This window comes from Nesoenas mayeri (assembly GCF_963082525.1).
Source record: "Nesoenas mayeri genome assembly, chromosome: 1".
Lineage (NCBI taxonomy): Eukaryota > Metazoa > Chordata > Aves > Columbiformes > Columbidae > Nesoenas > Nesoenas mayeri.
Genome location: NC_137541.1, coordinates 164,721,134 through 164,747,207, shown reverse-complemented (window position 1 = coordinate 164,747,207; position 26,074 = coordinate 164,721,134). Strand labels below are relative to the sequence as shown.

General features: G+C 35.1%; 1 protein-coding gene across 1 annotated transcript; it reads right to left on the bottom strand.

Moving 5' to 3' along the window:
* Positions 1-8,210: 8,210 nt before the first annotated feature.
* Positions 8,211-11,251, bottom strand: SLITRK6 (SLIT and NTRK like family member 6; the record flags this gene model as incomplete). Its single annotated transcript, XM_080363658.1, has 1 exon — positions 8,211-11,251. The coding sequence occupies exon 1, from the start codon at positions 10,728-10,730 to the stop codon at positions 8,211-8,213; it is 2,520 nt and encodes an 839-aa protein (XP_080219784.1). The 5' UTR covers positions 10,731-11,251.
* Between the last annotated feature and the right edge of the window lie 14,823 nt (positions 11,252-26,074).

The window sequence follows — 26,074 nt, the reverse complement described above, 5'->3', positions numbered from 1 at the left end:
CAATCAAAATCTATTTATATCAAATAGATCCCAGTTTCAGTAAATCAGTTACATTTAGAGATGCACCTTGCTCCAACTACTCCTTCATAATTTGAAAGATCTGAAGTAGCATTTTATGTAAAACATATTTTTAATTTCAAATGTACATCAGCCATAGCATGATAATTTGGCCTTCTAACAAATAGAATACAGAAAGTAAGAACTGTTAAAGCTTGGAAGTTCCTTTGAAAAAGTAAGATTATCACTACATTTGAAATGTGTGAAGAAGTACAACATCAGTATGACAAGAAAACAAGGTCATTAAATCAACTAGTACAGAAATGGATCACTCTTCAAGAGATTCAGATAATTTCAGCATTTTATTTAGAAATTTGAAATCACCTGCCATGTGAAAAAAAAACAAATCAACAAACAAACAAAACAAAAATAAAACCAATAAAATATACCCCCAACCCCCAGTTTTAATAATAAACTCAGGTAACCACAGTCCGCATGCATTTTGACCAACATCAGAGAAGTACTGTTTTATTTGATGCAGCACCAATATTAATGCTTCTCTGTATGTTACAAAAGTTAGTTGGAAAACTTTTATTTCATATCAGAGTTTAGTGATTATTGCCTTTTTCCTTAACTTCATATTCAGGAAGCCTGTGTATAGAAAAACAAACAAGCAAACAAACAAACAACCTCTTTTCCCTCAAATTACTTTACAGAATCATATTAGAACCACGGATATTTTGCCTGAAGGGGACCTATAGAGACTGTATAGTCTATCCTCCTGCTTTGAGCAGGACTATTGGTTCTTTTAGATCAGCTGCGACTTTGTACAGCAAAGTCCTGAAAATCTCCTGGGTACTAAGGTTCCATGGATACTTTGAGTAACATATTTCAGTGCTACACTACCCCTCCTAGTGAAGAAGATTTTCTTATTATCCAAATATCTTGTAGGTATTTATAATTGGTATTGACCTTTATAACTTATGTTGTGATTTTCCTTACATATCTGTTAGAAAAAATAGGAGAAAAACCAGACATGTTCCTTTCATTTTTTTCAGGAGACACTTCAGGAGAATCTTTAGAATAATTTTTGTGAATTTAATCTATAGCTGGGCCTTGTACTTAAGAATAGTTACTGGTCTTGTCTAATTCCAGTTCATGATGGCCGGAAAAAGACTTAGTGCAGCAACACCCCTAAGTTTTTGCACTGTTTTGTTTTGTTTTGTGTATAGATTTTTTTTCAAACAAAACCATAGACCTCTCAGACTATGATGACATATAACTCCAGATCCAAATGACAGAATTCCTTAGCTCTATCTCTTAGATCAGGACATGAATAAAAAAATCAGAAAGCATAATTTTCTTTACAAGATTGTTTTTATATAGGAAAACAGTAAAGCTTCTGTTTATTCTGTGGTCATGCTTACAAATAAAAATAATCACAGAATCTGAGCCTGCAAGAAGTCCGCTTGACTTTAGACGACATTTCAGTGCTTAGAGCAGTTAAGAGATTTCAGCCTATAATAAATATTTACTTTAGAATCTATAAATATGATTCAGCCTTCATAATATCATGTATAGCAGCAAGAAGATAGCTAACCTCAGCACAGCTTTTCCCTTCAGGAAGTCTGAATGCATCAGTGGTCAATAGGAAACAATGCCACCTCCCCCAGTCTCTCCTGAAGTGATTTATTACATAAAGACACATAACACATGAGGCAGTTAACATCTTTATATCTTAATCTTCATTTCATGATAACACATGGAATCATTTACCTTTTGTGAACAGTGGAATCTAAATGCTACATTTTGTCTTTATTAAAGTTTCACGTTCATTCTTAAATCATATGATATAATGTTGTGGAATATTGAACTCAGGCCAGATTAAAAGAGCAATCTAAATCTTTAACTGTAGCTCAAAAACTCTTTCTCTATAACACATGATCTTAGAGGTTTTTCACTGTCCTCCAAGTATCCAAAGATCAAGGGTGTCTGAATGCCCATAAACTTGCCCAGAATTGGCAGCCTGGAATCTTGCATCTTATCAGGTTTCATAAAGATTTGAGAGGATCTTTGGAGTCTGATCTAGCAGATGTATTCAAAGGATATTTGACACACAGGGTCTTTTGAAACAGTGCAGTTGCAACAACCTTCTATTTACAAAAGAATGAGATTGCAGAGACATCATTTCTGTTAAGAATATCATGCATTTAGTTGTTTTAAGTCTGAACTTCTTACATGGTTACATCTTATATGAAGTGTGTGACCATACTGCACCACAGGAATAGGAATCTGTAATATTCTTCTCCCAAAGTGTATTTAACAAAGATACAAAATAATTCATCTTCTTCTTTTGTCTCCTTGCTCAGGAAATGTGGGGTTTTTTGCACAGCACACTGCACGGTTTCAGCAGGGAAAGGTAAGGAGAGTATCAGATTCTGTTTGAGAGCATTATTGTTTTTTTAAATGTCTTAATATGGAACCATTTAATATGTGTTTAACTCAAATATGTGTCATTATGAAAGTGCTACATTGGCTTTGAATTTTAAAAAAAATGCAGAAATGCTGAGATGTTTTTTAATTTAAAACTAAAAATAATACTTTTATGAAATAATAAAATAAATTTTATAGTTTATTTTAAAGTGCAAGTTTATGCTAACATTCCATAGGATTTCTCCACATATAAAAGGTTTCAGACTTCTTTCTGTTTGAATAATTAATTATCTACTCTTCTGTACTTTATTTGGTAATTAAGTACAACAGAAATCATATAAAAAAATGTTAACTTCTCAAACAATTCATCCTAAAATGAAATAATCTAGATTAACCGATTTACAAAGGCAAACAACTGAAGTTACAATAGATAACATTTCTCCTTGAAATATGAAACAAATTTTTTTCTTCTTTTTGTATTAATTCATTTTATTGTGTGAACCAGAAGTAATAGTAGGAGTGGAAGTAGTCCTTCCAGTAGTAATAGAAGGAACACTCTGTGAGTATTTACAAGTTAATGTCTTAAAACACAAAACTTTGGTAAATGTTTTATAAAATGTGCTGTGCACATGTACTTGTACTCCATCTTGGTGAAGCTGAATAATAATAATAACAAAAAAGTTCTTCATCACATCTTGCTTTCATACAGCTGATCAGCATCTGGCATTTTACTTTCTTCCTTGGGGTTAGCTGCTTTCCATTAGACTGTGGCTCTTAAGAATTTGTTCTGTTGTGTCAAAAAGCTAAAGCTGACTGTTAGGAGATGTGCATGAAGAAAACACCATGCTATATATTCTCAATATGGTGATTAGCTTCCCCATATTGGTTCCAGCTACAGTTCACTTCTGCTTCAAGGAACAAAAGATCCTTAAACAAGTTCAAGAATATAATAAACTTCATAAAATCAAAAAGTGACAGGTCTTTTGACTTACAACACAAGATCAGTAATAGATCCATCTTCCCTGTCTCAAATCCAACAGGGTGAGCCAAACATCAAGTCCAAGAGGAACTGACCACTGAAGGCAAAGCACACAATGCAAAACCTCTCCAAGGACTAGGTTTCAATTGCAACAGTAGATTGTATTGCCAGAGGGTTGTCTATTGCTGAACAGAACTTGTCCAAGATGGAAATTCCTTAATCGAAAATAACATACTCTCTGTTGGGGACCACAAGAGAAAAGTACCACTTTTCAGAAAGTTTCTCAGCTGATCTTTTGAATTACAACAAATGCTTGCTCATTTTATTTTTGTCATTATGATTTCAGTGCACCTATGTGAAACTTGCAGATTGTTTTGCTGTGACTGACAAAGTATATTGCTGTAGACAATGACATCCTCAGAACGATAATCTGGAATCCCTTCTGATGATCAATTTGAGATTCAGTCTCCATTTTTTCCCTCGCCGCTATCACTTTGAAATAATATTTTATTTGCATTAAATCCTCTTTTTCATTAACAAACCAGACATTGACCTTTATAAGATTGTTTTCTGTCCCAGTCAAATTTATCTTTTCAGTTTAGCATATGATACAACTAATAATCTCTTTGTAGCTAAGTAGGTGGCACATTGTAAACTTCCTTTATTTGGGGTCACACTGGGGACTTCTTTGTCAGGCAAGGAGGGGCCAAAACCTGGTCCTCAGATTCCAATCAGAGAAGCAATGATTGCAGATGTAAAAGTTTTGGATTCCAACCTACACATCACTGACAAAAATTATGAACTCATTTTCAGTCTGGAATTTGGTTACAGAAAGTTTGATCTGTCATTCCAATGGAGAAGAATATATGAAAATAGTAGACCATTTCTGAATAGTCGAATACCCTAACTTATACGTAAATTTACAGATTTTGTTGGAAGAGCTTTTGGGGGCTGGAGGTTGTTGGGGAGGCATCACTGCAGGTAATATATTCAAGTATCAGTACTAAAAGTCTGAAAAATACCTGTAGCAGAAAGAAAAATAAAGAGAATTATGTTTGTCTTTTATGAGGCTGAAAATATGAAAACAGTTTAAAATTAAAAAGTGCAATATAGTACTATAATATCTGTTTATTTAGAGAACAGGCTATAGTGTTAGTTAAAGTATTTTCTTCACTCTAATGTGAGGGGAAAAATATGAGTGTTGGTTACCTTAAGGTACCCTAACAACAACACAGCTGCCATGTACATCAGTGTGCTTGATGAAGCACCGTTCTCTCACTCAAACTATCATGCTGACAGGAAAAAAGTGGATCCACTTTGTTGCAGACTGTCAAACATGCTTTGCCTTCCAACCTCTGTTATTCTAGGTAAGTGAAATGTATCAAACCACTTAACTGGGCCTGCCACTGGAAGAAAAGAAAAAAAAAATAGGGAGAGAATACGGATTTAACAAAATATCCCTCTCAACTTTCCTCAAACACCAATAACATTAAGGACGCCTTTCTAGTTATTATAAAGAAAGTGTTCCAAGGAACTTTTAGAAACAACTGTTGCATGATTCTTTCTTTGTATGTGATACCTTCCATATGTCATGATTTTATTTTTATCAGCAGATACTGATATTCTTCATTTGAAGAATAATCATATAAGGCCATATTCTTATCCCATTTTGTTATGGCAATACAAAGTTTCCTCATAACTGGAAAATCACTGTCTGAGAATGTTATTAAAGGTAAGGCTACAGGGAGACCCCTCTCTCCACATCATGCAGACTTTCACTATGTGGCAGTCTAGTACAGACAGATGATAGGGAAGTGGATGACATGCCACATTCTAGTGATTCCTGGATACTACAAAATCACTTGCAGTGTTACAAACTGCCAAAGAGCACACTTGCCCTTCTGTAATGAATGACGTGAATCTCCCTATTGAGGGAAAGCTAAAAGATAAATCTCTCTTTAATTCTGCTGAGTGATGTTCTGATTGAGCTGCACAACTGAGTCACTTTGACATGAATTTAGCTGACTCTTCTTTCTGATGCTTTGAGACTGCAACAAAGAAGAATATTTTGCCACACAGTTGTCCTCAATATTCTGCCAAGTAACTGTTCGCAGCTAAACAAAGTGACATCTGTGTATGTGGCAATTGTCTTTAGTCTGAAGCTATTTCTCTTAAATCTAAGCCTGAGGGCCTGAATCATCATTTCCCTGAATCATGCCAATTGCAGGGTATTATTTTGCCACCCATTTTTTACTATTTGAAATAACTACTGAAATGAAAGACACTGAAATATTAAACTCTGATATCAAATGCCACGTACATTTTTTTTTCCTCTACATTAATTTGACATCTCTAAAAATTCAAAAAAGGACAATATGAGCAGGTCTGGTTCAAAATTCAAAGATTTCTAGTGTCACTTCATTGATTAATTTCAAATTTTCACTGGATCTGAATTATTTCCAATAATAAAGTTAGATTTTTTTCTATGTGAAACTAAATTGTTCAGATGTAGACCTCTAGCACAAATTTAATGAGCTAAGCCATCCCACCTGAGCTCCGGGTGCTCCTCCAGATCAAGGCATGAGTTTCCATAGGTTGTATGGCATGTCCATGAAGCCCATTCACATGTCTTGAGTATGCAATGACAGTTAAAATAACACTTGATACCAAAGTTAATGTAAAGTTAATGAAGCAGCATTTCCCTTTTTGTCCCACTCTTACCTGCAGATGTACCTTAGCATTATCTTTACTTGTCCAGAATAAAGATAGTAATGAAACCAATATCTTTTCACCAGATTTACCCTTCCTATTCCTCCTAAACACACAGGTTTTCTGAACTAAATTATTCTCAGTCATAAAAAGAGAAAAAAAACTTATTTTCTAATAACTGACATTTTGATTTTTGGAAGTCAACAAGTTTGAATTCCATAGCAAATTGATAACATCTCAAAAATATTAATAAGGAAGTTGAATTGTTAACAGAGATTCGTGGTCAGATCCTATATTACAGAAATTAGTATAGCACCGTTAAAGTCATTATCTCTACATAAATTTGACAGAATTTAGAATCCAACTTTTGTATGTATATAGGAAAATTTTCTGCCAGAAACTTATGTACAAAGAATATGAAGAACTCACATTGGTATATACAAATAGGTAAGACATCAACAGTAAGATGAACTAAAGAATGTATATTTTTAGTTTATCAAGACTTCAATGCTAAGTTTAGCATACATATGCAGACCTAGTAATTAAGCTGATCGTTTGCTCTACAAATAGAAATTAGGAAAAAAGGTTCATGCATAGACAGTTTACAAAAGATTTGCTTAGAAGAAAATAAATGCAGGTCAGAATTTGTGTTTTGGCACCATGTCAGTCATGCACAGAAATTGTATGGCCTTACTGCATTCTGGACAAGATGCTTCTGTCCACACAACAAAAGTGAGAAGCATTGTGTTTAATTCCCAAACAGTATTTAAATTGTGCATGCAGAAGTTGCTGCCGTCTTTAAAAAGTGATCTTTAAGAAAAAGACATTTAAAAAACCTTTATTTCCTTTTAATTGATAGACAGCAGTTCCTTGATTTTCTTGAAAGGCAGCCAGGAATAAGCTATTTCTTTTCTTGTGAATTAAAAAAAAATACAAAATTATACAGAATAGTAAATATAAATCTAGAGAGAATTCATTGCAAAAATAAACCTGCAGTGTTCTACTTTTTTTTTTACCTACTTTTCCCACAACACTTTATTTTCTTCTAATTTCAGAAAATATAACATATCTTTGTACAAACAGCTAAATAGTATTATTCTTCTTTATGTGTGTGTATTGTTGCAGTTATTCTGTCTGGGAGTTGCTTTTGGGTGGTGGGAAAGGACCTGTATTTGCACTTGGAAGTTCCTAGCCACAGCAAACTCATTTCCTCCAGGAATATTTAAAGCCAGAACAGAAATTACTTATATATATATATAAAATCAAACATATTAAACACAGTAACATATTTACAGCTGATACTCAGTAGCTTTTCAAATTGCCCAGGATTATGAGTTGAAACACCAGTGATGCACAATATTTTATAGCAGCAGCTCAGTAAGATTGTCCAAACTCAGGTAAAGCTATCAGATAAAGTAGCAAAAGGCTTACTTTTTTCTTCACTGAAGATGTTGGGTAAACATAGTTACATATTTTTCCTTCCACATACTAATACAGAATGCACATGATGAAGTTCTGAGTAAAATACTTAAATATTTTTCAGGCTCTGGGTGCACATACAGATTGTTTTTTTTTTTAACTGACATTTAGCATGATGACATTTCAACTCCTTTTTTATTTATTATATGGGTATTTTAGGTGTAGTTGTAGGCAACAGTCATGTATGCAGTGCATATACTAATCTAAGCAATACACTCTAACATTATAACTACAAACACAGGTGCTTTTTTAAAAAAAAAATCTGATTAAACTGAGGGGAAAAAGGAAAGAGTAAAGGTAAAAAATATTTTTCTATAGCTTGGGTGCAGAACAGAGAGTGTCATACACACCTTTTTAAAATGTTGAGGAATATTGCAATACGCAATCTTCCTCCCACAGTTCAATCACACATAGTTTCATGTTTACTTGGGGTGATACATATTGCCTGCACACAACCCAATGGCTTCCCACAGTGATCCCTGAGGTTTTTTTTGCTAGGATTACTGCTGTGCTTAAGTTCTGACTGTTGACATGTTATTATAAGGCACTTTTATTTACAACAGTTCCAACTTAGAATTACAGGAATTCAGCCTCAGCTCAATGTATTATCACTTCATGTTTGCTGCTCCAGGACTTCCAAGTAGTCAGGCTCAGCATGTAAATTAGCTTTGAGTTCAAAATATTCATTTTTAGTTTGTTCTAGAAAAACCTTTCTTGGCCTGGAGTACATGAGTGTCTCCATTAGCTTCAGCTCCTCATGTGTTCCAGGATAATGAACTTCCACGTCAGGTTGAAGCTGGACAATATTTTTTCTTAGGTACTCTGTGATCCCTAGTTGCTGCAGTTCTCTCTCTTTTTCAAGAATGTTTCTGTACAAGCAGCTGGCATCCTGAAAAGATAAAAATTCAGCAGATTGATTTGTAGCCTTATATTTGACATTTGGACCTGTAAGAGGTGAACTGTTCTCTCTTTCCAGGAGACTTCGGCGGAGATGTTTGGAATCAACTTCCTTCTCACTTCCCTCCTCCAGCTGCTCAGTATGCTTAGGGCTGAAGGATGGGCTGCGATAGACCTGAACCATGGGAGTAACCATATGTTGCTCATAGAGAGTTGTAGCTGGGCGCTCAGTGGTGTGGTGTGTTGTCTTATGCCCATACATGCTGTACTGAAGGTGAACTGGGCTACTATCCCTCATTTGTTCATCTGCTTGTTTCTTTTTACATCTTCGTCGCCGATGAAGAACAAGAACAACTATTCCTGCTGCACAAAATACAATAGTTATAAACACAATTAGAAGTCCTAATATTAGAACAGAAAGTGGGACAACGTCTGTAAGAGACCGCAGGATAGAGTCTGCAGTGTTGGTAGTAGTAGGAGAAGTTGTCACTACTACAAAACTGGCATGAGTTGGTAGGGCAGGGCTGTTTATTAAACCTGGACACAAGACTTCACTGTTCAGGGATTTCAGTTCTTTTTTTGCTAGGTGTCCTGGAGATTTACAAAAAATATCACCCATCATTGTATTCTTACTCAGTTTTTGTATCCATTTTTGCAACCCAACTGAATCACAGGTACAGTCCCAGGGGTTGTCTTCAAGTTCAATTTGTACCAGCATGTCCAGTTCATCCAAGACATTGCTCACAGGCAAATGAGCAAATTGGTTTGTTTTCAGATTTAATCTGGCAAGTGGAACACCTGAAAAGATATGGGCTGGCAAAGTCTGCAGAAGGTTGTTATTTAAGTAGAGGACTTTAAGTTTTGGCATTGCATTAAATGTCCCTGGCAAAACTTCTTTGATGGCATTATATTCAAGGTATAAGTATTCAAGGTGCTGAAGGCCGAGAAAAAGACTCTGACTTAACTTTGTAAGATGATTGCCATTAAGATATAATTTCTGCAGTCTAGTCAGATTCATAAAGGATCCTTCCTCAAGGATTTCAATGCGATTGTTTCCCAGGTGAAGCATTTCCAGGCTGTCATAGTCCACAAGATCCGATTTCAGTAATGTCTGAATAATGTTCCCAGCTAGAATTAGCTTTTTAGGATTTGGAGGAGGGGGTCCTAAATCAGACAAGCTTTCAATATTTCGCTCCTGGCAGTGCATGAGAACTCCTGAGAGCATATGGCTGGTGCAGTGACAGGGGATGGGACAATAGATTCCTGGAAACTGAGTAGTAGGCTTTGAAGTATGAAGCACTAAACTTGGTTCTTTAGTAGGAGCTTTCAGGATAGGAAACACCCTAGTTGATAGGTGACTATCACTGACAGAGGTGGTTACAACCAAGGGCAGTGACCCTGAAGGATCTTCAAGTTCATTAACAGGATGAGTGGGACAAAGTGTTTCTTTTTTCAACCGGCTTAAGATACTGCCTTTGATAACTGGAGGACTATTGCATACAATATCACCTATTATTGACTGAGGAGGCATGTTTTCTAGCCATATCTTCAGCTGCAACAAATCACAGTTACAGGCCCATTTGTTGTCTTCCAACTGAAGGTCTAGTATTCTACCAATGTGTTCCAAAAAGCCAACATAAGGAAGAGTCTGTAACTGGTTTCCCCGAAGATCTAAATGGGTCAATGGGACAAAACGAAATACGTTTGGAGGAAGATACTCAATGGCATTATCATTCAAAATAAGCACTTTAAGCCTGTTGAGCTTGCTAAAGGCACTTGCTTCAATCACTGTGATGAAATTGTTGTCTGCTTGAAGAAACTCTAAATTTTCCAATCCATTAAATGTATCTTCTTTAAGTGTTTCTAAAGAATTGTGATTTATATGAAGTTGCTTAAGAAGGCTGAGACCATTGAAAGCCCCAGGCTCAATATCTGCAATATTATTAAAACCCAGATGTAGAGAGATAGCATTAACAAGGCCAGAGAAATCATTCATGTGTAACATAGTCAGGCCATTGTTCAAGAGATTAAGATGGAAAGGCCGTGATGGTGGGACATTTATTTCTGATACCATCTTGATGCCTCTTTCTTCGCAGTTTATAATCATGGTATCATCCTTTTCTTCACAGGAACACAAACTCTGACAAGATCCTCTGACTGAAGAAAAAGAAGGCTGTGACTGGAAAGAATCAGATGCAACCACAACTGAGTATAGAATAACAATCCAGAGCTTCATCTTGCCCAGCAGATTCTACATAAAACATAAAAAAAAAAAAAAAAAAAAAAAAAGGAATAGAGTCATGATTTCACAGGGTTGGTGTTGTGGGTTTTTGAGGTTTTGTTTGTTGGTTTGGTTTGGTTTTGGGTTTTTGTTTGATGGCTTTTTGTTTTTTTTTTTTTTTGTCTGGGCCAGAGGGAGCAATAACCATTCCTAGTACCTGTCATTGTGCTGCCTCACCTTTCAAACAATATTGTATTGTACTAAACAGTTGAATGATTTTCTGAGTAGAAAAAAATATATTTAGTTTAATGTTTTAATCAATAAACACAGTCATAAGGGGAATGCTTCAGTACTTTCATGTTAATACACCAAAGTAGGAGACAATCAGGAACATGTTGTCTTTACCTATATGTCATATAGAATGTTTTGCCAGAGGACAGCAGTAACAAGTTACTCTCCTGAGCAACTTATATTAAGGCTAATATAATATTTTTGATTGTTGCTTTGTGTCACCACACAGCATTGCAAGTTTTAAGAGTACCTTGGTAAGTTCAGCTTAATGTTGTCCAGCTGCTGAGGAAAAGAAATAAGATTTGGTTTGATGCAACAATGTGTTGTGAGCAAAAGCACATTCAGTCGGGGTATAGGGAATCTCTCCTTTGGTTCTGCACTATGTATGTAAATTAAAAGGCAATTCCTCTGCAATCCTTGTACTCCCAAAATTAAAAGGAAGTAGAAAAAATCATTCTTTTTACTTAAATTTCAATGCATATGTTATAGGTTGTGGACATATAGTGAAAGTGGGAACAGCACATATCAGTGTAATATGTTTGCATATAATATACACATAAAATAATCATGTACAATATTAAAATAAAAAGAAGAGAGAACTGACAATGCAGTATATGTCAGAAGAAATAGGAAAGGTGCAAACATGCTTTATTTTAGATTGATTATTAGACTCCTTCCAATTATTATAATCATTAATTACTGTAAAAATTCTGAAATGAAAATGGAACTAACTGTACTTTAGTAGTTAAAAGTGATCACTGGTATCCTCCATATGTTATGTAACCAAGATTATCATCTGTCAGGCTGATGTTGAACTTTGCAATAGCTGATAAATGCACCATTACAGCACTATTATGGAGTCACAAGCAGAATTTACATCTTGAAGTCAAGCATTTATCATTGGTTTGAATTAATTTATGCTACACTCTATTTGAAGATTCTCTTTTTCTTTCTGTCAAGGCTGTCTAATTAGCAAAAAAAATGATAATTCTTGATATATGAGATGGAGTGGAATCACCGTTTCTAATCTTAATTTCCACATTTCCTAAAAAAAGAAAAAACAAAACAAAACAAACAAAAACTTACAATGGAATTGATGATTTAAAAGACAGTCTTTTTGGGGGGTGCAATATTGATTCTAGGACTGAACTAAGCAGGTTTCTTAAGTAATCCATCTACTAAAGGTCACTTGATACTTCAAAGAAAGCTATTGAAATATGGAGCACAGAAAGTCACTACACAATTAACCATCTCAGCTGTTAATTTCTGAGAGATTAGAACCTTTTGCAAGTATCTATTCAATTACATGCATAAACATTCTTATAGTGTGGCCATATGATTTGACATCTCATCAATACTTATTTTAATTATCAGGTACCTTTGTGACGAAGAACATCATTTCTCAAAGGTTCCCTTAAAACGGATTGCAAAGATTTATACACAGAGGCACTTAAGTGCTGTGGTATGAGTACACACACACATACATAGAGAGAAAAGTAACAACAGCAAATGTGTACACAGTGAATTATGTTTTTCTCCATTAGTTTTTCCTGGTAACTGGGAGTAGCTGTCTGAGTTTAGAAGTAGTAAGTGCAACTCACAGTGTGAGAAAAAGTGTCCCTAAAAATATGACCTTTTATCTTTGTTTCAGTAGAACAAATAATTTTGTTGTTTCATATAACACTCCTCGAACTCCAGCTGTTTATGTTTAATATATTTTTATTTAAGTTTGTTTTCCAAAGAAGTGTTAGACAAAACACAACTTGTCAAAATGCAATTTTAAAGTATGCAGAATAACTGTAGGATATTATGCTAGATATTTATTCTTGCTTTACATGAATCAATATCCTTTTCAGTGACCCAAGGTAAAAAATGCAGGCTCTTGATACAGATGCCAGCTTCAAACCTACAGTATGACTCATTACACTTTCTTTCTGTACACTTTCCCTCTGAAGGAATTCCAACTACAATCTATATTAAATTCAAACTGCATTTATGAAGTCCCTGAGCAAAACTGACTAAAAAAAGAAAAAAAAAAAAAATAAATCCAAAAAGCGTTTTGCATTCTGGACCATATAGAGAAATTAGGTTATAAAAATGAAAGCTCTCCTCTCAGAGATGAAAGTAACAACATTTGTAACCAATTGGAAACCATTCCCATTTTAATCATCAGCATACTTCTAATGACAACACTGCCAGAACTCTCATAAACATATACAGACAAGAAAATTAATAGGAGAATTATATTATTTTTTTCCTTTTCTTTTTTTTTTTTTCTGAATGCTCAGGAATGTGTAATGAATCTCTCAGTGGGATACAATTGTAAAATAAAAACTGCTTTCAAGTAACAGATTATCAGCATTTAACTGAAAGAATTCACAAGAAAATTAAATTTAATTTATAACACTTGACAAATCTGACCTTTCTCTATTTCATGTGGTGAAGTTTATCAGCAAATTCTACATTGCAACTTTAGTTTGTTGGTTTTATCTGCTTTCATGTAAGTCATTACTAACTGAATACTGTAACTAAGCTTTTTGCAGTAGGAATTCTAACACTAAAAACATTACAAAGGCAACATCAAATACTTTCAGAAGTAGTCACTTTATAGCAAAGACATCACATACTTGACAAGTAATACTCAGTGTGTCTTTAAAACATTGAAATAGCTTGTTTCCTGTTACAGTTTTGTTTGGCTGGTTGTTTTAATTCAGCTATTTAAAAAAGTGCATATTGAAGACTTTAAAAGCCTCAGACTGAGAACTGGCAATTTCTAAAAGCCTTTGGGATTGTTTATTAAATTCTGAAGGGAATCACAGTCAGATGTTTCTTTCACTTCAAGAAATAAAACAAACACTCATTCCTCTCCCCTCAAGGGATCTGAAATCAGCATTTCATTAATACACACATTCTACACAGTTGGCAGTTTGAATAAATGCACCTGGCAGACTGTTTGAAATACAGTGTAAACTACCATCATTTAACATAGAAGTTATACAAAGTCATGCAGAAAAATAAATTCAACTGGTACTGAGAAATGAATTTCTCATATGCTAAGCTAATTAGCTAACTGGAATCCTTCTTACCTGTATAGCAGTTACACTCCCTGAAACGCTCAGTAGTGCACTGTTGGAACAGCTGTTTCAATGCGATGTAATTTTTCCCTGTGAAAAATGCACACTTCCTTCTGAGTTTCACTTTGTTGCAAGCTCTAGTAATGCTACAGCTCCATAAAGTTAAAATCCTTGTTCAGAAGACAAAGTACAAAGCAGTCAATTGAAAAAAATCTTCCAGGCAGCATGCATATTATACCATCCTGTAAGCTGTTGTCCTTTTTCCTCAATTAAAATTCACAGCATACTTCACAGCTATGCTGAGTTTTCTGCATATAGTTAACTGTTTGCAAGCATTTGGAAGCTGTAAACAAACAAGATGCTCAGCAGAGCTTGACTTGATCACTCGGTTTTGTCAGATTTTTAGATCCAAGCTGCTTCTGTGTTCTCTCTGCTCTTTCTAGTCTTTCTTGTTAGCTCAGTTTGTTATTAGTCAGACTGCCAGGGGCTGGGAGGTAGGCGTAAATAAAGAGACTTCTTGGCTTTTGACTCAGCCTTTAAGCCCTTCCCCACTAGAGAGCTTTAATCTGCCAGTGTCATTTAATACAAGATACAGCTCCACCTTGAGACAGATCAGCTCCTCCTCCTGCTGCAATTTCTCTCATTTTCTCCCTCATCCAAGTGAACCTCAGAAAGTAAAATTCAGCTAAATATTCTCTAGATTGCTTAAGATACTTTAATGGCTGATTTTGCAAAACAGTAAACATCTACTGCAGCTCTTGCAGTTTGTTCTCTTGAGCAGATCTTGTATTTAGTTTATATTTACAAATGCTTGCTTTAGAAACTGAAAGCATTCCAGCCCAAATACACTGTTCAAACTGCACCACAAGGGAAACCTTGTCCTCTGCAAAATATGTTTGTCACAATGAAGTGCAGGATTATTCACATATATAAATGAGACAGTACAGCTCTCAATCCAGTCCACTCAATGTAACTGGGCTAGGGCTGAGTATGTACAGTTGTACATACTTTATCTCTGAAAAAAAAAAACAAAACAAATTGTGTACTATTAGTTTCTGTGCTTGCACAGCGTTTGCCTGCAGTCCTTTTAAAAACTGTCCATCTTGTTCTGTATGAAGAAAACTGGGTTGATTGTAATTGTCTGTTTTACAGATGTTAGCATAGTGTGTTGTTATCTATCCATGTGAGATTTTATCGTGTTTGCGTGAAACATTGCTTTGATAAAGAAAGGTCTGGTTTGGTGGGGGAGTGGGGGTATTCTTGAAGGCATGTATCATGCTTAGGGTATTATTTTCTTTGTGCTGATAAACAAGTAACTAGCAGATACAGTAGGGCTGCAGGAAAATATTTATTCCATGCAACAAAGATTCTCCTCATCCTTCCTGCTCTTCATTGGATGGTTTTATATACTGCAAATCCCACTTCCTTGTTCATTAAACTGCCACAAAACCACAAAACCTTTTGATAACCAAAAATAGCTCTGGTGCTTCAGCATATTTACCCTGTAGAGAAAACTATTTTGTTTTGTTATTATTGTGTCTTGGATTAGTTTACGGTTTGTTTACAACAGCCTCTATACCAGTCGAATTCCAGTAACTTCTTTCGTGCTGATAGCTCTCCAAGTGGCCTCATGTGCCTTTAAGGAAGTATTGTGATGAATGTTCCATATGATGAAGGCTATCAAGATCTTATTCTATATATATCTAGAGAGAGATATACAGGTAAATCTTCCATCTTCCCTCATTCACTAGTCATTGGCACTTCTCAATATGCACATGAGGAGCCATTGATTCCACACAAGTTGTATGAGCCTAATAATGTGTCCTACCCTGTCTGCAAGAAGTTCTTTGAAGTCTGTGTATGTACTAGTCAGATAGCTTAAGATACTTAAAGGAAGTATTTTTCTGGAACAGCTAAGTAACATCTGAATATTCATACCTGAGAGAGCAGGATATGAGAGTCTGTTGAGACTCATATACATGGTATACATGAGAATTCCATATAGGGGGAGATTCACCAAGGCTAAATGTTAAATAAGTAGGATCAGAGAAGGCAGCACATGCACAGAAGTAGCACATGCACACACAGAAAACGAAACAAACAAAAAACTCCATAATACAATGTAAGTACAATCATGGAAGCTACAAGTGTTCACTCTGAGAACCTTTCTTTCCAATGACAAATGAAATCAGGAAAAGTTTTCTTTACTGTAAGTTTCACAACAGTCAAGCGAACAGGAAAGAAATAATTAAGGTTGACATTAGGAAAGAGAGAGTTTTATTTTGCAGGCATTCATCTACAGAACTGTTTCACCTTTTTTATGCATTGGGATAGGTCTTACTTAAAATGTTTTACTGCTCAGAACACACTGTGTGGCTTTTTGCAATTGCAATTATGTAAACAAAGATCAGGATTCCCCTCTAAAAGTGGTATTCAAGCCTAGTACTGACTATTGTTTAAGTATTATGGTAGGGGCAGCAGAGGTTGTGGTCAGTTAATCGCACATAGTTGCTGTCATTTCTTTCTCCTCCAGAGGAAGACTCCTCACACTCTTCTCCTGCTCCAGCATGGGGTCCCTCCCACAGGAGGCTGTCCTCCTTTAACATCTCCAACTTGTGTCCTTCCCACAGCCTATGGTTCTTCACAAACAACTCCAGCATGGATCCTTCACAAGGTCACAGGTCCTGCCAGGAGCCTGATCCAGTGCAGGCTTCCCATGAGGTCACATCCTCCTTTGGGCACATCCACCTGCTCTGATTTGGGGTTGTCCATGGGCTGCATGTGGATATCTGCTCCATCATGGACGTCCATTGGCTGCAGAGAGACAACTTGCCTCACCATGGTCTTCACCACAGGCTGCAGAGGAATCTTTGCCCTGACACCTGGAGCACCTCTGCCTCCTTCTTCACTGACCTTGGTGTTTGTAGAGTTGTTTTTCTCACGTACTCTCACTCCTTTCTCTGGCAGCAGCTGCATGGGGTTATTTGTTTGTTTGGTTGGTTGGTTGGTTTTTTGTTTGTTTTCCCCTTCTTAAAAATATTAATCCCTGCATTCAAATTCTCATTCTTTTGAGCAGCTACCTCCTGAGTAGCTTTGCATTCTGCCATGTAACCATACTCCTTGTTTCTACTCACACTATTATCACAGAGCAAATAGAGTCCATTAAAGAAATTAAATCTATCAGATTTAGAACTCACGTCAGTCTTTCTGTCAAAGTGAGAAGAACATACAAGACAATATCTGCCAATTATTTATTTTTCAGATGCTGTTCTCAAATAGCCATTTATTTTTAAAAAACAGCTTTTAAAAATACGAGTGTCATGCTAGTCACTATAGTAATAAACAAATTAGGTAGCAGAAAAATGCAATGGACAGAGTAAACAGTATAAAATTTCCCAAATTAAAAGAATATTATTTTAAAAGCTTCCAGGGGATTTCTGTCTATTGAAGAAAGACCATAGCTATATCTAAGTCTATTTTTGCAGAAGTAATGTCACATTTCTGCTTTTAAAAGTATGTCTCAAATGCATAATAGGTGTTGAAAAGCATTGAAAGTTGTTTTTTGAACAGTTCAGCATGTTATATCAATAACTTAACTTGTAATCTGGCTGGCACAACTTTGGCTCTAACATCAGAGCCATTAGGCTAAGTTCTGTTTTATTTCCAAAATAGGAATGGTCTTATATAACTTTCTATAGTTTTATTTTTTATTCAGGCAGATGTGGACTCCTCCTTTGTTTTTATGGAGTCAGATAGTGCAGATCAAAGGAACCTTTGAGTTCACCATTGAGGTGAGAGTAAGAATTTTTATTCATGTATAACAGACTGCGTCTTATCTTGAAATGCCCTCTGTGTTTCAGATCTTGTGAATCTGTATTTCTTACGTGGACTAGGAAGAACATTAGCACAGCAAAATCAGACATATTCCCTCTGTAAAAGGGAAGACAATCCTCTTTAGGATGAAGGAAGAAAAATTCAATTCAGTGTCCTCAGGGGTGAGGAATAAGGACAGGAGTAAGAATATTTCCAGTAAAAAAAAAAAAAAAGGCAAAAAGTAGGTCAGGAAGAGTGAACTTTCTGTTCTCTTTGTTGTTGAAGGAGATGAGGATAGGGTAAAGTAGTGACTTTATTGAGAGAGTCCATCTCACCAGCTGTGGTCACATTGTTGCACACCCTTACCTTTCTTCAGTGACACTGACAGGTACAGTAGGCAGGAATACAAACATTAATTCTTCTTCAAAAAATCGGTTCCCCTACACGCCACCTGTTGTGTAATTTGCTTATGTATAAAGTCTTTTATGAACACTTAATCTCTGCAATTTAATGAGCCTCATTGTCACATGAAATTTGATAGGTAAATCAGCTTTGTTTAGAACTCATAGTAATGGGAGCTTTTGAATTAATTTTCTGACTTCGCTTTTCCTAAATCTTTATCTGACTTCAAGATCTAGCTACAACTGACCATCTACTGGCAACTAAGCAAAGCCATATGGATTTTCCTGAGTAACAGACCATGAGCAGGTGTGAGCTTCACTGTAGGACAGCTACTGAGTCAGTAGTAGTGGCTGCTATTCTGCATGACATCAGGGGTGGATTTTTTCATCAAAATTACCTACAGCATGGTAGTCACCATCTCAGTCCAACTAATAACAAAGAATGTGGACAGTGAATTAATACTAAGTGCTGTGCAATATGCACTGTAACCTGTCTGAATAAATAGAAACTATTTCTCCCCATCTGTTTTCAGGTTGTAGTTAGTTGTTTTTTTTTTTTTTAATAATAAGACAAAGACTTTCAGAAAGAACAGTATTTTTCAGTTTAGTAGAGTGCCTTTATTGCATTTTATCCATCTTAATTAGAAAATTATATATCTAGCTTTAGTACTGAAAATAGTTTTCCTTTGTGGAGGTTTTTTTGTGTAAAGGATGACGATATGCTTGCCAAAACTGAACTTATTTTTCATTGATATTTTAAATCTTTCAGAAGTCTACCATGTGCATAACTGACATGTGTGTGATACATGTAACAAATGAGTGGCAGCAAACACTCAGATGTGGACAAAGTCTGCAGGTGGAGTCTAAAACTAGCTTTTTAATCAGAAACCTTCCTTATCAGAGCTAAATTACTCTGAGACACAATATCCTCCTCCTTCTCAAAGACAATATTGTCAATCTCACAACTTTGCATAGGAAGTAGTCTCAGTTCAGAATACAAAATATAGCATCATCTTGACAACCCTGACATTTGACCAACTCAGTCACTATCACTAACTAAGCTTATCAATTTTTTTCAGTTGAATTTGCTTGTTGTTTGAATTCACACCTACAGAGAATACCTCTTAATCTGCCATTACATTCAGGTAATAATATTGCAGAAAGATCCTTAGTCTATTTCTTCCAAAATTTCTCTGGTTTGTGGTTAATGAATATTAGAGTATTAAAGTATTCTTTCTCCTTAAAAAATGCAATCTATTTCATCCTGCCAGCCATATAAACATCAGGAAATTTATTTTACTTATGACATCAAAATTGTTAGAGGTAGCTAAGAAAGGAAAAAAAAAAAAATAGCAAAAAAGTCATAATGATTTTGTTATAACTCAAGTTGTCAGTCTATCATCACTTGAATAGATCAGTTCACAAAATACTTTTTGACGGTGCAATGATTGAAATTAGGGTCATCATACCATGGAACAGATTTCCCAGAGAGATTGTAGGGTGTCCACCTCTACAGATATGCAAAGCCAAACTGAACATGTTCCTGGGTGAACAGCTGTAGATGATCCTAAGCCAGGGGAGGTGGACTAGATGATTTAAGCTGAACCTTTCCAACTTCAATAATTCCATTAAATGCTTTGAGTGCGTTTAGAATTTTAAGGCACATCACTTTAAAATAATCCTCAGAACTGGTTTATTATATCTCATAAAATAATAATTAGCATGTAATTTATCTTATACAAGGCCATGTACTGTTATATGGTTTCTTTGCCATGGAGAGACATGGAAATAATATTTTAATTATCTGAAAATGTAGTATATTTCTTTAAAATGCCATGTTACTGTAATATAGTTCATAGTAAAGAAGCCATGTGATGTTAACTTAAAGAAAACCCCCCAAATTATGATCATTTAATGCCAACTGTGATAACTAAATGTTTGTTTTAGAGGATTTAGAGGTTTCAGTCCTACAAGTCCCTAGACTCATCTTTGATTAATTCCTAGTATTTATGGATGGTTTGGGGTACTATAGACAGTGATATTGTCACAATTGTAAGCAATGACCTAATCTAGGTTTGAAACATACCATTTTAAGAAAAAATGTATCTTGTGAATGCTACTTTAATTCATATTTCTTGTTCCACTCTACAAAACAGATAATCAAAGATACTAGTGTATTAGTTTATGCACTTAAAAAAAAACAAAACTGTGACATATAGCATATCATTTTTGAAATACACCTTATTAAAGCTATTCTAAAGAAAACACTTCTCATATTGATGACTGTCAGTTTAGAAGCACTGGACACTTTCAGTGAACTGGCTAGTAAAATATGGATCAAATCATAAATTCAAACAGAACCTAACTTGAACATAACTGATCTTCTGCCTAAAATTGATCAAATTGATTCAATTGTCAATATAATGATCATTCTAAAATACTGAGGCAAAATGATATTGCTTAGTTTGTCTAAACTACAAACATGCAAGCATCAAAGATCAAAGGACTGATGCCAGTACACTGATTATCCAAGTACCAATCATCTTTCACAGCCATTCAGTATGAACACATAAATTCCTTAAGTAATCACTTATCTTAAGCTCAAACAGATATGCTTTCCTTAAAATGTATTATGCTTGCCTAATCAAACACCATAATTAGAATCAATCTATTGTCTCGATGCATGTCATCAGGAAAAAATACAGTGTGTTTTTCCATCACATTTTCTACCACATTTTGTTTTCAAGCTTCTACATTAGCTTTTTTTGTCATTCAGTTTCAGTTAATATTTTTTTCTTTTGACACTGTCAGCATTATGCTATTTTGTTTTATTTTCTCTAAATCCGAATTGCATTTCATACCTGAATGTTTAACTCCATATCTTTTATTTTTTAATTGTGGAATTAACTGTTCAAGAGCTTGAATATTAATGTATTCATTTATTATTTATATAGGTAATTAATAAATTATGTTAGGTAAGTATAGATGTATGAATTTGAACCTTAAGCAGCAGAACAAAATAATACAGTGTGGGTAATTAAAATGTAATCTATATATGGATTACTTTATAGATAAGTATGTGCATATGATCATAAGTATGAGTATTTTAGCTATGTGTTTTCTTGTCAAGTTGTGTCACTTTTTCCAAGGTGATATTAATTAAGATTCAACTGCTGAAAGCTCAATAGGACTAACACTGAAGTAAACAAGGAAAACACCATAAAGCTTTTGCTAACCCTATAGAGCTATTGGAAATTTATAAATTACTTAGTATTAATAATAAAATAATAAAATAGTATTAATAAACAAATAATTGACCAATACTGTTAGCTAATCCACTACCATTAAATGTGCTCACTTCTTTCCTAGTTCTAACTTGCAATTTTAATTTCATTTTCATCTTCAGTTCTGTAAAACTTGGCCTACCAAGAAAGAAAAAAAAAATCATGAAACACTGATACTCGATGTCCTGAATTATATTAAAAGTTATTTAGAGTATTTAAGACTTGTTTTCTTCATACAGTGTAATGCATATCTACTGATTACCCTGCATTATAAAGACAACATATGGAGGAACAGTTTTTAAATACAAATCAATGAGATACAAATGTAAATTCTGCAAAAATCTGTTTGTTCATTGGTGAAGAAATGACTGATTGATCTGTACAAGATCGCTGGTAGATCCTTAGCATGAAGCTGATGGATGTAAAATACAGTATGGCTGACTTGAGAATCAAGTGGTGGTACAGAGTGAAGATTTCTTGTGACGGTCACCATGATTTAATATTAGAGACTACTGCTTTACCAATTAAAGAATGTGGGGCTGATAAGAACTACAGGAATATTATTTTCTTATTTCCCATTTTACATGAAAAAGCTGTTATAATTCATTTTGCATCATATTTTACACACCACTGTAGCAAATAAAACCACTTGCCCCTCCTAATGTATAATTCCATTGTAACCGAATAAAAATTTACATCAGGAAAACAATTCAACAGGAAAAGAAAATAAATCTTAATAAGAACTTTAACAACTTTTAAAACTGTGGTACTAGCTATATGTCCTCTTGTTTAATATACATATATTTTGATAATACATGATCATATTATTATGACTCATTTACAAATGTTTGTCTTCAGGGCTGGAAGGATGGGAATTCAACAGATGTATTTTTAATTCTCTATTCATTCTGAAAATTTAAAGAGTATATTTGAAAACCTTACAGTGCCCTTATCTTCTTTGAACTAAGTATTTTTCAAAACCAAAAGTTTTGTAATATTTCTTGTGCAAAATACTGTACACAGATTCAAGTGGAGACTGAGCTTACAGTGAAGGAAGATGAGATTGCTTTAGATTTATTGTTCTACAACACCCTCTCCTGGCAGCATGCCTGAACTAAAATATCATGAATAGACAGTTTTTAAAATTCTACAAGTCTTTTGTATTGTTTTTAAAATATGAACATCTCTTTTACAAGTTCAAACAATATGCTTAACTTACTGAAGAAGAAAATTAAAATCTCCTTTGTGTTTTCTTGTGACAACTGTAATCCACCTGTCATGGAAGCACCCCAAAAATCAATTAAATGAGGTGATAAGCTTCAAACAGACTTAATTCTAAACAGAAGTGTTTAGCAGAGGACAAACTAGAAATTATGTTTATCCAAAGTCATTCAGCACTCTGACAACATTAGAAAACACAGATTCTGATACCAGTTGGGACTTCAAATAGATTTAATTTCATACTTGTAATATATGAATAATTAATATAATATAACTAATCACTGGTTGTGGAAAGATGTCAAATGCAGATAAAGGATTATTATGTACTTTTGAATACCTATGACCTCTTCAACCATTGAGATGTTGTGAAATGTTGATAAATGACATGGGGTTGCAACAGTATAAATGATAAAATATGATTTGGCTGTTGAAATATAAAGTCAAGAATTATAACCTTTCAAATGCATTGTGTTTATCCTCCAGTAAGAAAGATGTATTGAAATACAAATCTCTCTTCATTGCTTCTTATCGCAGATTTATTCTTTTCTAAACTGTTTCCATTCCATTATATTATAAATGTTCACATTTCAGAAAGGTTTCTCCAGTTATTAACCTTTGACGAGCTGTTAGCTCATAACAAATAAATGCAACAGTAGATTAATGGTAGTTTAAGTGTTACTCCTTTATTTTAAATATCCCACAGCTGCTGAATAATAAGGGTTCAGGCTAATTCACCAAGAATATTACTTCCATTTTCTATTTTTAGCTGACTGTGGTATAAGTTTTCTAATATTTGCTAGAAACTAATCAAGCATGTTAAATATTTTAATGTATTGTAATAATCCATATACATCTTAAATTATTTGGAAGTAGAAACGTTACATAAACAGATGGCATCCTATATAAAACATAATTATTTTATTTCTATTAATGAACACATGTTTATTCAATTTAGAATGTGGATGAGATTAAAATAATTCTTACTGTTTTAGTGATCTTTTTGATCAGCTGTTTGTTCTCACACTAAAACACATAGAAGATATTTAATCAGATAGCATCTATCCTAACAGATTTTTTTTTTTTTCCTTATTACCTTATTCTTTTTTTCTTTGGGCTTCAGAACTTTGAGTCTACAAGACTTGTTGCCTTGACTGCAACACGATCTCATCCATGTTGTCATAGCTGTAGTATCTTCGTTCAGACCATGCATTCTTCTGTTTCTCATTCTTCTAATTCTGGGAAAAGTATTCATATTCACCATAAACAGAACAGTGAACTCAGTTTATGCATTCTGCAATGTGGTTACCAGCTGCTGGGATCAAGGACCACATGGTCTCTCTCATTCTTATCTTGAAGTTATTTCTTGTAAACTTGATGACTATTTTTTCAGTATGTGAAATAATTACTTTGCAGGGAAATTATAAGCAGAAGTAAGACTCCTTCAAATTAGTCAGCATCCTGAAATTTATCCTATGCCTGTTTTTAAAAATTGTAAAAGCACATACACATTTATTTAAGAGTTATTTTCCCCTTAGAACTCTTGTAGACATCATAACATATATTCACATATTGACCTACAGACTCTATTATACTGTGAGGGGCTTGAGGGCACAATTAAACCTTCCTAGCTTTAGTCACCTGAGGCCTGAGCACCCAGTGCTGACCTGGACTATCTTGTAGGTGTGCCTCTGACCAACTCTGTCCCCTGATGTTCCTGTCTTGATGATAGACTTCCTGCATTAACTTTAGCTGTGAAATTTCACTTCGTGTTAGTGTATGGGAATATAGAAGAAGAATGGTGAAGAGGTTGGTTAAAAGTAAATACGCTCAAGTGACTTGCACCTGTCTGTAGAAAAAGCACATACATCACACTAATTGTTTTACTGACCTTGTGTGCTTGGTGAGTAGAACCTCTGTGTTAGATAACACAGGCCAGTGAGAAACTCTAAACAACTTATCACTATGTCCAAGATTCCTGTTTTGTTGTGAGAAAGAGAACCAGGCTGCACCTGCCTTGAAGCCTTGAAATATAGGCGAGCTCAGCAGGCCCAGTGATCTTCTACCACGGCTGAACTTACCATCACCTGTGTCCCCGCTTGTGTTACCTCTTTATAGGAGCTTAGGTGCTTCTTCAGAGATCCACCAGTAGAGAGGTAAATAAAATAAAACTTGCTCTTTGCAAATGCGCTTGTGACCTCTGGCTCTTCTAGTGACGTGCCTGTGCTTGTGCTCACAATTAGTTTAAGGATCTTTGGACTGTTAATAAGACCTTTTGCTGACACCAGCCCTGTGTTGGTCACCCTACTCTGTTGCTGTGGGGCTGCACTTCATCAGCAAGGGCAAAGCCTGTATTGGGTTCATCTTGGCTTCATGCTCATCCTCCTTGGGAGCAGGCTCATTCCTTTTGCTCTCAGACAAATGCTGCTTGGTCACACAGTCATGGAACCACTGAGGTGGGAAGGCAGTGCAGCCTCTCATTCTGATTTAAAACAGGGTCAACTCTGAGGTCAGATGAGGATGCTCAGAGGTTTATCCAGTCAGGTCTTGAAAACCTTCCACTTGAGAGATTGTGAAGCCTCTCTGGGAAACTGTGCTGGTTTGACTGAAAGTGAGTTAATATTCTTCATGCAGCTAGAAACTTCTCTTTTTTGTAGTTAGTATGGTCATTGTTTGAATTTAGTTTGAGAACAAGAAGATAATAGCCCAGCACAGAGTTAATGTTTTTCTTCAAATCAATTTCCAGTGCCTTTGAATTTGAACAGAGAATGTAAGAGCCTGCTGTTACCTTAGTTGTTGTCTGGGAGCCAAGGTTTTTCTGAGCTCTCTGCCTCCAGGTGTGAGGCAGCTGGGGAGGGGGCATAGATGGAGCAGACCTTCACTGACATCCAGATTGATCAATAAGAATATTCCATGCCATTAGGGTCATGCTTTACATTTAAGGAGAGTCAGGATTTTTCAGCTAGGGACATAGAGAGGGAGATGGAGACCTGTTTCATTTCTGCTCAGTTTTGGTGGAATTTGATTCAGGAGATTTTCTAGTTCAGCCTTTTGGCATCTTGCATTTTGCAGTTAGCCTCTGGGCATTTCTGCCTTTTCCCTTCTTCCCACTGTATCAGCTGTTTGGAACCAGGTTGTTCTCTACCTGAGACTGGCTGCTCAGTGCGGAGGGAGTTGGTGAGGAGTTGCATCGAGTGTCTTTCTTTTTATATTCTATTACCATTTTATACTTATTAGTAGTGGTATATTAGCATTATTTTGTTATTTTATTAAACAGT